Source organism: Podarcis melisellensis (genome assembly GCF_964234715.1).
Source record: "Podarcis melisellensis genome assembly, chromosome: 12".
Classification (NCBI taxonomy): domain Eukaryota; kingdom Metazoa; phylum Chordata; class Lepidosauria; order Squamata; family Lacertidae; genus Podarcis; species Podarcis melisellensis.
In genome coordinates this window covers 58,180,876-58,193,438 of record NC_138544.1, presented here as the reverse complement: position 1 = coordinate 58,193,438, position 12,563 = coordinate 58,180,876, and the positions used below count along the sequence as shown (strand labels likewise).

General features: G+C 52.9%; 1 protein-coding gene across 1 annotated transcript in view; it reads right to left on the bottom strand.

Annotated features, from left to right (window-relative positions):
- The window catches only part of PTPN23 (protein tyrosine phosphatase non-receptor type 23), a 60,573-nt gene that overhangs the window by 6,520 nt on the left and 41,490 nt on the right, over window positions 1–12,563 (bottom strand). Inside the window, exons 18-21 of the mRNA XM_081931440.1 lie at window positions 6,481–6,632; window positions 5,530–5,709; window positions 1,981–4,270; window positions 1,157–1,341 (exon numbers count right to left, since the gene is read on the bottom strand). Of these exons, the coding sequence (XP_081787566.1) occupies window positions 1,157–1,341; window positions 1,981–4,270; window positions 5,530–5,709; window positions 6,481–6,632 (2,807 nt within the window). The remainder of the gene's footprint in view (window positions 1–1,156; window positions 1,342–1,980; window positions 4,271–5,529; window positions 5,710–6,480; window positions 6,633–12,563) is intronic.

The window sequence follows — 12,563 nt, the reverse complement described above, 5'->3', positions numbered from 1 at the left end:
AACCAAAATTTAAAACTAGAATGGCAATGCTTCGAAGAACACGTGGAAAAACACTGTTCAAAAAAGAATATGTTGATATGCATAGATTAAGGTTGTAGAGTATACGAGACAGAGAGATTTGGAAGTGGATATAAGAGGTGTACCATCTAAGGAATGCAATGCTAATATTTAATATAACACATAAAGAAATCGAGACACAGTGGAGGGGAGTCACGGGTAGGGTGTCATTTATGTACTGTCGAATATTTCTGTATTTTTTTGATTTACATCTGTTTATTTGTTTATTGTAGGTTTTCTGTTCCTTTTTTCCTTTGTATTCTTTTGTATTATCTAATAAAAAGAAAAAAGAAAAGACCATCTCCGGTAGGTCTGGCCCCCATGAAGCAGTTGCGGAGGCAGAAAATCCCCACCGCAACATAGCTGCCAAAATCTCCTGCTCTCCAGGGCTGTTCCCAAGCAATCTGAGACTATGCCAGAGCACCTGGCCTTTGCTCCTCCCACTTCATGCCTCCCCCAGTCCTGTGAGACAAGCAGGGAAGGGGAGCTTGTCCCAGCAGAAGTGGGAGACACCCGTGACTCTCCACCAGCCTGACTCATTTCTGCCTCTCTCTTCCCACCCACCTGCTTCAGCTTCGGCCTCCAATTCTGGACTTCTCTCTCTCACAGACTCTCCCCGCTCACTATGCCCTGTTACATCTGAAGGCAGCCCATTTAGGGAAGCTTTTAATGTTTGATGTAGTTTAATATTCTTTTGGAAGCCACCCAGAGTGGCTGGGGAAGCCCAGCCAGATGGGCGGGGTATAAATAATAAATTGTTATATTATTATTATTATTATTATTATTATTATTATTATTATTATTCAGCTTTTGGCACAGACCACTCATGATCGTCCCGCCACCACTCCCTAGGCTCTGAGCCTCCCCAGCTGGTTCCTCCCACCATCCCCCTGTGTCCAACCAGTCTGTGACATTGTTGGACTACAACTCCCATCATCCCTGGCCCTGCTAGCTAGGGATGATGGGAGTCGTAGTCCAACAACAGCTGGCGACCCAAGTTTGAGAAGCACAGCTCTGGCTGGGCCAGGCACAGCCAGGCCCACCCCTCATCCTCAGCCTCTCCCCACCGCCCTCCTCAAGTGGGACAAAATTCACATACAGCTCTGGCCAGGAGGAGAACTGCAGGTGGATAACGGTGCGCTTCAAGCTCTGGTCTCGGAACTGCAGCGTGATCATGCGTTCCACGTGCGTCGGGGTGGCCTTCACGCTGGTGAGGACCAGGGTGAGGAGGCCGTGGACCATGGGCTGGCCCCGCTCCGTGGGGAAGTAGCGGACAACCTTTTGCTGCAGGAGAGAAAGAGAAACGGGGTGGGTGGGGTGGGGGTGTCAGGAGGAGAAAAGGAGGACCAAGACAGAACACCTCCAGTGCCACCATTTTGGCCTTGCCCCCCCCATGGTTAGAAAGCGGCAGGGAGGGGAAAGCCCCCCCCCCACTGCAAGCCTGAGATCCTGGAGAGCTGCTATCAGTTAAGAGAAAACAACTTTGGCTCCCCAAACTTTTTGTTTCTTGGTTCCAAGAACTTGTTTGCCTGCCCTCTGCTACGAAAAGCATTGTTCAGAATAGCGGTTTTGCCCAACCCCGCTAAGGAAGATAACACAATTCAAAACGGTAAAAATTAATTGCACCATCTATTCATTTATTAAATTTGTATAGCACCCTACACCTGTAGATCTCAAGGCGGCTCACAACCTAAAACTACAACGTTCAATGTGCGCACCTCAAGGTCAACTGTGGTTAATTTACATCAGGCACCGGGTATTAATTTAGGCACTCCCATTCTTTTTTTACTTCACTTTTTGTTTTTTGTCTTATTATGTCTGTCAATTTGACTAATTCCATTATTATCATCATCATCATCATCATCATCATCATCATTGTACACTCCACTTGTGACAAATCCTTGTTCCCCCCTTCCTCCTTACTTTCTCGATCTCCTGCTCGGAAACCAGCATGACAACGACGGACACCTTCTGCTCGTAGATCATGAGCCAGAAGTCGGAGGCGGTGCCCACCAGGGGGGCCTGCGTGGCGATGATGGTGGGGCAGTAGGAGGAGAGGTCTTCAACGCGGCTGGCGTTGATGTAGTCGTCCTTGCCCGACTGCAGGACGATGCGGTTCTTGTCATAGGGCATGATGTCCTGGTGGCGGTTCTTCATGGAGTAGCAGCGGGCGATGGCGATGGACAGCTGGCGGGCGTCTTTCTCCTGGGCGTCCTGCAGCTCCTTCCAGACACCGTCCAGCTCGCTGGCGCTCCCCGAGGAAGGGGCCGGCTTCTCCAGGCTGCCCACCACGTCCTGGAAGCGCTCCAGCTCCGACAGGAGCCGCCGGATGTGCTCGGGCTTCTCGTAGGGGTCCTTCTCGATCAGCTGCACGGCTTTCGGCTTCAGCCCGTCCTTGGCGTCCGCCTTGGTGGGCTGCAGGAGGGGCTGCCCCACCGAGGCCTTGGCGCCCCCGTGCTGGCTCTCGGGGCTGGAGGACAGGAGGTCGTCGGTGGACGAATTCTGCCGGGGGAAGCGGGAGGCGTCGGAGGGGCCCTGCGCCAATGGGGCAGCCCCGCCGGGCGCCAGGGAGGAGGGGGGCAGCTGCGGGAGAGGCCCCGAGGGGGGCAGGAGAGAGGGAGCCGGAAGAGACAGGGAAGGCTGTGGCGAGGGCGCCGGCGAGGGCAATGCAGCGCCGGGCACCACTGCTGCGCCAGGCATCTGTGCCAGGGCAGGGCTGGGTGCAGGAGGGACGTGGTGAGGGAGGGCCTGGCTGACGGGCTGGGGCTGCCCTCCCAGGGGCATAGGGGCCCCTGGAGGAATCTGGGGGGTCGCAGGGCCCAGGGGCGCCGGGCCGGCGCCAAAGGCGACCTGGGCTGGCGCCCCGGCAGGCAGGGGCTGGATGGAAGCGAGCGACGGGCGAAGGGGCAGCTGCTGCTGCTGCTGCTGTTGCTGCCCGGGCCCCATCATGCCCATGGAAATGTTGGAGCCGTGCGACACAGCCGTGGGGTAGGTCAAGGAGTGAGGAGGCAGGGCGTGGCCCCGAGGCAGCTTGTCGTGGGCCGGCCCAAGCTGGTAGTGTTGGGCTCCCAGTTGGACGGGGTGGCCCTGTCCGAGGGCGGCTTGCGGGGCGCAGACCTGAGTCGGAAAGGGGTGCTGGAAGGGTGGCTGCTGCTGGGGCACTTGGGCCTGGGCCAGGAACTGGGGTGTGTACTGCTGAGGGGGCGGGCCGAGGGGCTGGGGGCGGACCTGCCGGTCCATCGGGGGCTGGAGGGGCCCATGGGGGGAGAAGGCCTGAGGAGGTTGAGCAGAGGAGTAAGGCGGCAGGACCTGCTGCATGAAAGGGGGCCCGCAAGGCTGCGGGTAGGCGAATTGAGCGCTGGGGGTCCCTTGAGGTCCTGCGAAGCCACCCTGGGGAGGCGGAGGAGGCCCTGCCCACTGGGGGAGCGGCCCGGCCATGCCCCTGGGGGCCGTGCAGCTCGAGATGGGGGCCTGGATGCTGTCGACGGTAGTGGTGGCTGGCCGGACCCCCGGCGGGAAGCTGCCGACGCCGTACTGGTGTGGGGAGGGAGCGGGGGGCCTAACTGCCAGAGGGGTGGGGTGGCTGGCTGGGGGGAAGGCCCCGCTGTTGGGGGCCAGCTGCCCCATGCCGTAAACCATGCCCCCTGGGGGAGCGGAGACGGGCATGGGGAGGTGCTGCGGGGAGGTGTGTTGAGGGGGCAGAGGGTAGGCGGGCTGCGCAGCTGGGCCCCGCAGGACGCTGGCGCTGGGTGGGTAGGCGGCTGAGGAGGGGGCGGAGCTCATCGGTGGTGGGGCTGCCTGGGGGGCAGAAGGCGGCATCTGGTGGGAGACCGGCGGGTAAGGGGCTTGTGCGGAGCTGGCCGGGACTCTGGGCGGCGGGTAGTGCCTTTGGGGGGCACCTCGGGCCGCCGGAATGAAAGGAAGCCTGGCTTGGCCCGGCTGGGAGACAGAGAAGGCTTCCTGGCCAGGGGCCGCTCGCAGGCCGGCGTGGGGGAATGCGGGGTCCAGACCCAGGGCGGCCAAGGCGTCTGGCGGCAGCTGCGCCAGGTGAGCCCCCAGCACCTCGGGGGGCAGGCTGCGGAGCTCCTCCGGGAGGTCGGCCAGGGAGAGGGAGCCGAGGGGCAGGGGGTCGGGCAGCTCAAGGTCAGAGGTCTTCTTCTGGAGCGCCGGCTTGGGGGTGGTGGGCCTGGCAGGAGGCCTCTTCTTCAGTTCCCTGCCAAGGCAAGGCCACAGAGAAGCCGCGTGAGATGGGCACCCACTCCCAGCACCCCCTTGCCCCCAGAGGGTCCCCATACAGGGGCTACTGTAATTCGCTCCACCCGGGGCTGCCCTTGAAGCTGTCCCAGAAACTCCAGCGGGTGCAGAATGCTGCAGTGAGGGAGCATGGGAGCATATTCACCCAGTGCTCTACCAGTTGCACTGGCTCCCGGTGGAGTACAGGGTCAGGTTCAAGGTGCTGGTCTTGACCTTTAAAGCCCTTTGTGGCTTAGGGCCCTCGTATTTACGGGACCGCCTCTCCTGGTCTGCCCCGCAGAGGACCTTAAGGTCCATGAATAACCATTGTTTAGAGGTCCCAGGCCCTAAGGAAGTCAGACTACCCTCCACCAGGGCCTTCTCAGTGATGGCCCCAACCTGGTGGAATGCTCTGTCCCAGGAGACCAGGGCCCTGCAGGATTTAACTTCCCTCTGCAGGGCCTGTAAGACAGAGCTATTCTGCCTGGCCTTTAATTTGAATTCAGCCTGATCTTTTATTTCCCTTCTCTTCCCTCCCCTTTTATGAAGATTACCCGCTCTGGGATCCCACAGCTAATTCTCCCCTGGCCTCCTCTCTGGCCCAAGTAGGACCAATTCAGCCAGCTAGCTCTGGGGATTATCTAATGCTTATTAGATGGATTTCCCCTAAATTGATTTCTGAACTTTGAATTTTATTGTTATCCATGTTTTTATACTGTATTTTATGCTGCTTTTATAATTAAGTGTTTTCAAGTGTTTAAAATTCATTGTTAGCCACCCTGAGCCCGGTTTATAAACTGGGAAGGGTGGGGTATAAATAAATTTAAAAAAATATTATTATTAAAACCCCAGGTGTCTGTATATATATATTTAAAATCCTGGTGTTCTGATGATCACCTAAACCAGCCTTTCTCAATCTGGTGTCCCTGGATAGTGTTGGGATACAATTCCCATCACCCTGGATTACCCCTGTTTTAACATCACATTTTACAGTTGGCAGTTCAACTGTGGAACTCCCTGCCACAGGATGGCCACCAAGCTGGATGGCTTTAAAGGAAGGAGGGACAAATTCACAGAGGAGAAGGCCAACAATGGCTACTAGCCAGGATGTCTCTGCTCTGCCTCCACAGTTGGAGGCAGTGATGCTTCTGAATACCAGTTTTAGGGCGGAAAAGCAGAGCAGAAACCTGTACTCTCGCAGACACCCACCCACTTGCACCCGGAGCCAAGCCACCTTACCTCTCCAGGAGCTGCTGCCTGGCCACCTCGGCTCCCTTGCAGGCAGTCCGGGATTTCTCCAGCAGTTTGGCCACTTTGCTCTCCAAGTCGGCGTAGAAATCCTTCCCTTCCTGGGATTTCTTCATCAGGTCCTCGTATGCTTCATAGGAAGCTACCAGTGTCTGCAAAGAGGTGTTCCACCTGGGGGGACGGCAGGAAAGAAGGGTCAGGATTAGGAAGAGGGGTGTTTGCAGGACCACTCAGAAAGTGCGCAGAGCCAGGAGAGGCATTCACACATGCCTGGGCACAAGGGCTGAGCTGTACCAAACAACAACTTCTCAAGATGGTCAAAGGCCTGGAAACGATGCCTTATGAGGAACGGCTAAGGGAGCTGGGCATGTTTAGCCTGGAGAAGAGGAGGTTAAGGGGTGATATGATAGCCATGTTCAAATATATAAAAGGATGTCACATAGAGGAGGGAGAAAGGTTGTTTTCTGCTGCTCCAGAGAAGCGGACATGGAGCAATGGATCCAAACGACAAGAAAGAAGATTCCACCTAAACATTAGGAAGAACTTCCTGACAGTAAGAGCTGTTTGACAGTGGAATTTGCTGCCAAGGAGTGTGGTGGAGTCTCCTTCTTTGGAGGTCTTTAAGCAGAGGCTTGGCAACCATATGTCAGGAGTGCTCTGATGGGGTTTCCTGCTTGGCAGGGGGTTGGACTCGATGGCCCTTGGGGTCTCTTCCAACTCTATGATTCTATGATTCTAAGACAGGAGCCCAAGCACTGTGCAATTTAACTCACCGTTCTCGTTGCACCAATAATCTCTGGCTGCTGCCTCCCTGCTGGCATCTAGCTGGCAGAACATCAAACTTTTGCCAGGCTGCCAAGCCGACCACCAACCACTCCTCAGGTTTTGGACACCAGAAATCCAAAAACCGCTTCTCTCTCCCCCCCCCCCCCCGCCACTCACTTGTGTTCCACCTCTGCCAGGACCTTGCGTACGGCCGCATACTTGACGTTGGCGTCCGTCAGGGCTTTGAGGATGTTTTCCTGGGCGGTCAGGTTCTGTTCCAGGTAGACCTTGATCTGGTCGTACTTCTTCAGCTGCTCCTCGAAGAGTTTCTGCAGAGAGACGGAGGAGAAGTCAAGGCAAAGCTACGAGAGGCTGGGGAAGAGGGAGAAGGGGATTCTGGGAATTGGTTGAGGCCGGGAGAGGAGGCCGGTGGGGTGCTTGAAATGCACACCAGAGCATCTTTTAGGCCTTTGGGTTATCGGAGGTGCGGAGAAAGGGCCACAGCTCAGTGGAAGAGGGTCTGCCTGGCCAGCAGGTGGTCCTGGGTTCAAGCCCAAAGGGCAACTCCAGGTAAGGCTGGGAAAAAACCCTGCCTCAATTCCTAGAGTTAAGAGTTCCATTAAGAGTTTGGGTGTAATCTTCGACACCTCCCTTTCCATGGAGGCGCAGATTACAGCTATAACAAAGGCGGCATTTTTTTCATCTCCGCCAAGCTAAGCAGTTGGCTCCTTGCCTCTCTCGCCCTGACCTAGCCACTGTGATCCACGCGACGGTCACCTCCAGACTGGATTATCTACGTGGGGCTGCCCTTGAGACTGACCCAGAAACTCCAGCGGGTGCAGAATGCCGCGGCGAGATTCCTTACGGGGGTTCACCCGGTGCTATACCAGCTGCAATGGCTCCAGGTGAGGTACAGGATCAGGTTTAAGGTGCTGGTTTTAACCTTTAAAGCCCTATACGGCCTAGGACCCTCGTACGTACGGGACCGCCTCTCCTGGTATGTCCCACAGAGGACCTTACGGTCTTCAAACAAACACATCTTGAAGGTCACAGAGAGGGTAGGCTGGCCTCAACTAGAGCCAGGGCTTTTTCGGCTGTGGCCCCGATCTGGTGGAACGCTCTGTCCCAAGAGACTAGGGCCCTGCGGGACTTGACATCTTTCTGCAGGGCCTGCAAGACAGAGCTGTTCCACCAGGCCTTTGGCCAGGGCACAGTCTGACCACCTCCTTTGGCAATCTTTGTGGAGCTCTGGCCCAATGGTTGCCATTGGTTTGATTTGAATTAATTTTATAATGAATGATTTTAGAGTGTTGTGTTGTACTGTTTTATTGTTGTTAGCCGCCTTGAGCCCAGCTTCGGCTGGGGAGGGCGGGATATAAATAAAATTTATTATAATTATTATTATTAGAGTGCCTGGAATTTCTAGAGAAATTCAACACCCTCTTCTGATTAGACTTTCATTTTGATGTGTGCAGAAAAGAAAAACAAGTCCTTCAATGTTGCCTTAGCTGCCTTCCCAATTGATCTCTCTACTGAGACAAGAGAGAAGTGCCAGTCTTTGTATAAACTGGAGATGGATCTGTGAGAAAGTCAGGGAAGAGGGAATTGGGAGAGGTGTCTGTGCCTTCGCCAGAAAGGTTGCTCCTGCTGCATTTCGCTACTCTGAACATAACAGAGCCTGCAGGATCAGGCCAGCGGCCAACCAGACGCCTTTTCTAGTAAACCTGCAAGTAGCATCTGAGCACCAGAGTCCTCTCTCCCCTCCTGCGGTTTCCAGCAAGGAACGCTCTGTCTCATGAGACCAGGGCCCTGCAGGATCTGATTTCTTTCCGCAGGGCCTGTAAGACAGAGTTGTTCCGCCTGGCCTTTGGCTTGGAATCAACTTGATCCCCTCTTTCCTTTCTTCTTCTGTGATGGAACGCCTATTTGGGGACTTGCCTGGCTTTTTTCTGGCCCATGTAGGACCAGTCTGGATAGTTGGCCTTGATGAAGATTTGACGTTTTCATCCCCAAAAGTTTTTGATTTGAGTTTCTACTGAAATGAGGCTGCATTTTAATGTTGTATTTTAATCTTGTTTTTATACATGGTGTTAGCCACCCTGAGCCCAGTCTTGGCTGGGGAGGGCGGGGTATAAATAATAATAATAATAATAATAATAATTATTATTATTATTATTATTATTATTATTATTATTATTATTATTATTACCACCATTGCTTTTCTCCCAAGAAAAGCAATGACAAACCTAGACAGCACCTTAAAAAGTAGAGACATCACCTTGCCAACAAAGGTCCATATAGTAAAAGCTCTGGTTTTCCCAGTAGTGATGGATGGAAGTGAGAGCTGGACCATAAAGAAGGCTGATTGCCGAAGAATTGATGCTTTTGAATTCTGGTGCTGGAGGAGACGCTTGAGAGTCCCATGGACTGCAAGAAGAACAAACCTCTCCATTCTGAAGGAAATCAGCCCTGAGCGCTCACTGGAAGGACAGACCCTGAAGCTGAGGCTCCAAGACTTTGGCCACCTCATGAGAAGAGAAGACTCCCTGGAAAAGACCCTGATGTTGGGAAAGATGGAGGGCACAAGGAGAAGGGGACGACAGAGGACGAGATGGTGGGACAGTGTTCTCGAAGCCACCAGCATGAGTTTGACCAAACTGCGGGAGGCAGTGGAAGACAGGAGTGCCTGGCGTGCTCTGGTCCAGGGGGTCACGAAGAGGCAGACACGACTAAACAACAACATGACAACCATGGAGGCAGAGAACAACTGGCAACAGCCAACAGCCCTCTCCTTTGTGATTTTGACTAATCCTCTTTGAACATCATGCAGTTTGTGGCCACAACTACATAACTTGCCCGTCTATTTTCCGGGGGGCTCTTGATGTTAGGATATTTCCGTTCCACCTTAAGAGGGAGCAGGCTGTATGAGTCAGAGTCTGCGTGTTTCCTGTTTCTCAGGATGTTTAAGTTTGCTATTGCTTTCGTTTTCTCTCTCTGCGCCAGAACACGCTAGCAGTCGGTCATGTTTTTCTTTGTTCTGACCAACGCTGAATAAACATTCTAAATGATACTCTCCTGAGTGCAACTTTTGCTGTGTGAACTCTGCTGAAAGAGTGTGCACCAGCCCAGGAATGTGGCAGGAATGTTTCTGAGGCTTGGTGCCGCTAATTCCAGATACTGCGTGACTACAGAGATCAACAGATCGTCCGGAGACGACGTGAAGGCAGTGATGGCCTTTGTCTCCCTGGCAGTATCCCAACAACAGGTTTCGGGCCCAGATTCACGGCACTTACAGGAGAGTAAGAATGCAACAGACTGCTGCTGAGGTATGTGAAAAGCGAAAACGGAGAGGCTTTTCTGAATGCCGCGGAAGGGAGCTTTTGATGTCCGGCAAAACTAATTGGTCTGGGAGCAGCGCCAGAGTATTCGTGATTAATGGGAGCCAAGATAAGGAGTCTTTGAAGTAAAGAAAGAGACTCGGGCTCACATAAAGACCTGGAATGGAGTTTTTCCAAGTGTCTGAAGCTGCTGAATGCCCTAAGTTAAATGGGGGAAATTATCAGACCTGGGCAAAATGGTGTGAGAGCTTGCTGCGTCAGTACGGAGTGTGGCAAACCGTGTCCCAAGCCCCCCCAGTTCCTCTGACAGAGAAATGGGAGGCCCAGAATTCGAGGGCCATTGACATAATCGTCTTGTCCGTCTCTCTGGAGGAAATAAAAACGCTTGCTGGCAACGTGACGGCACGAAAGATGTGGAATGCTTTGAAAGCTGCCCATCTGCCAATCATCCCAGCCCAGAGTTTGACTGCATCGGAAGTCCTGGCTGTTTCCCAGAATGCGAATGAATGCAGAGATGCTGAGGGCACCAGTTGCAAGCTGCAGGGGGAGCAGACTGTGATGTCAGCCCAGGCAGCATTCCAGCCTCCAGGGGGAGCCAAGGAGTCGGCAGCTGAGAGCTCTGTTTCTCGTGGGAGCCAAGGTCATCGTCTTTGCAGAGGCCGGAAGGCCAGAGGTAAACAAAGACAGATGCCTGCAGATGGCCCGAAGCAGAGGGAGGGTGAAGAGCCCACGCCAGTGGAAAACAAAGCGTTGTTAGCTGGCACAGCTTCACCAAAGGCTAAAGGCAAGCCTCATGGCCAGGAGCAGGGGGGCAAGCTGCAAAAGCCCACGCTGGTGGAAAACAAGGTTTTGCTTGCTGCAAAGACTACTCCAAGGGCTAAAGCCAAGTTTGTTGTGGACTCAGGGTGCACGCGCCATTTAACAAAGGATAGGCACCTGTTTATCTCCTTTACACCTCTAGAAGGAGAGATCCACCTGGCTGATGGAAGGACGTTGCAAATTGCAGGAGAAGGGACTGTTAAACTTGCAAGTTTGCATACAACCATAAGTAATGTGCTTTTTGTACCTGGAGCCAAGGACAATCTACTGAGCGTCCCACAGCTGACAGGGCGTGGTTTTGAGATTTCCTTCAAGAGGAGCGTCTGTGTCATCAGGAAAGGCAAAGAGGACTTTTTGCATGCAAAGTTTATGGATGGTTTATTCTGTATAACTTATGATGACAATGCTGTTGTGTCTAATGCTGATTCTTGTTGTGTTGCCCAAACTAACAAGGTTCTTCATGCAGGTTGTATTCATGAAGCACATCGAAGATTTTGTCACATGTCTTGGCAAGCACTAGCCAAGATGCCAGGGTTGGTTGAAGGTTTGAGCATCAAACCTTGTAAGTACCACATGAAATGTATATCTTGTGCAGAGAACAAGGTGAAGGTTGCTCCAAAAGGCAAGGAGTCTAGCAGGCAGGCTTCCAAACCCTACCAGCTAGTGCATGCAGACCTGGTAGGGCCACTTGCGCCCTCTTTGGGAGGAGCAAGGTACTTCATGGTTCTAATTGATTCTTTTTCTAGGTACATTCATGTGTTTATGCTTGAGCAGAAATCGCAAGCATTCCCTAAGTTCAAGGCATTCTGTGCTTGGTTGCAGAATGTTCGTGGTGAAAGTATCGGTTGTCTTTTTACCGATCGGGGCGGGGAGTTCACTTCTCAGCAGTTTGAAGCTTTCCTGACTGAGAAGGGAATCCAGCATGATTTGTCAACGCCTAGATCACCATGGATGAATGGACTTGCGGAGCGAGCAAATCAAACCTTGCTTCAAGGCCTAAAAACCTTGTTGCACGATGCCAACCTCCCTGAGAAGTTTTGGGGGGAAGCTCTGTCGACAGTGGTTTATACCGTTAATCGCAGACTGTCATCACCCATAGGTTGCACTCCGTATGAAAAGATGTTTGGTAAGAAACCGAACGTCAAGCACATGAGAATCTTCGGTTCTGACATGTGGGTACACTCCCCACAAAACAACAAGCTTGGGAAGCGTGGGGCACATGGTTTGTTCATGGGGTACGAGAAAGGTGCATACAGGGTGTGGATGACTAACTCTAAGTCCATTAAATTCACCAAGAGTGTTGAGTACAATCCTAAGTGGGGGGAAAATGTAGGAATTTTCCAGAGTTACCCAGAGGAGGATGAAGGTGACGGGAAAAAGACAGTTGATGTTGAGAAAGCTGAGGATGAGGATGATGATGATGATGATGATGATCAGAGTTCGGATTCCAGTTCAGTTGGTGGCGCTGCTGCTGCTGTCAGTGACAGTGATGACACAGCAGACTACAAGAGCGCAAAGGCCTCAGTCAGACCATCTGATGCGTCTGACAATGAACTGGAAGAACCACTGTTCACCATTGGTCACTTTTCTCCTAAGAAGGAGGAGATGAGTCCAGAAGACTTACGTCTGGTTCGCAGATCTGAGAGGGCCACCAAAGGCAGACCTCCAAAGAGATTTGCTGATGAGTTTGCTAAGATGGCAACTGCTGTTCTTAGTAGCTCAGAGAAGGTGTGGGAACCTTCAAGCTTCAAAGAGGTTCAGGAGTTAACCTCTAAAGATGCTGAGCCTTGGCTAAATGCCATGAAGGCTGAAGTTGATTCCTTGAACAGGAACCAAACTTGGGAATTGGTACCGGTAGTCCCAGGAATGAGACTGGTTGGCAGCAAATGGGTCTTCAAGGCCAAGACAGACCAGAATGGCAAGGTTGTCAGACACAAAGCCAGATTGGTTGCCAGAGGTTTTTCACAGGTACCAGGACAGGATTACCACGAGACCTACTCACCCACCGTCAAATATGAGAGCATTCGGCTAATGCTCAAGATAGCTGCAGAGGAGAAACTGCATGTTTCTCACCATGACATTAATACAGCTTTTTTGTACGGG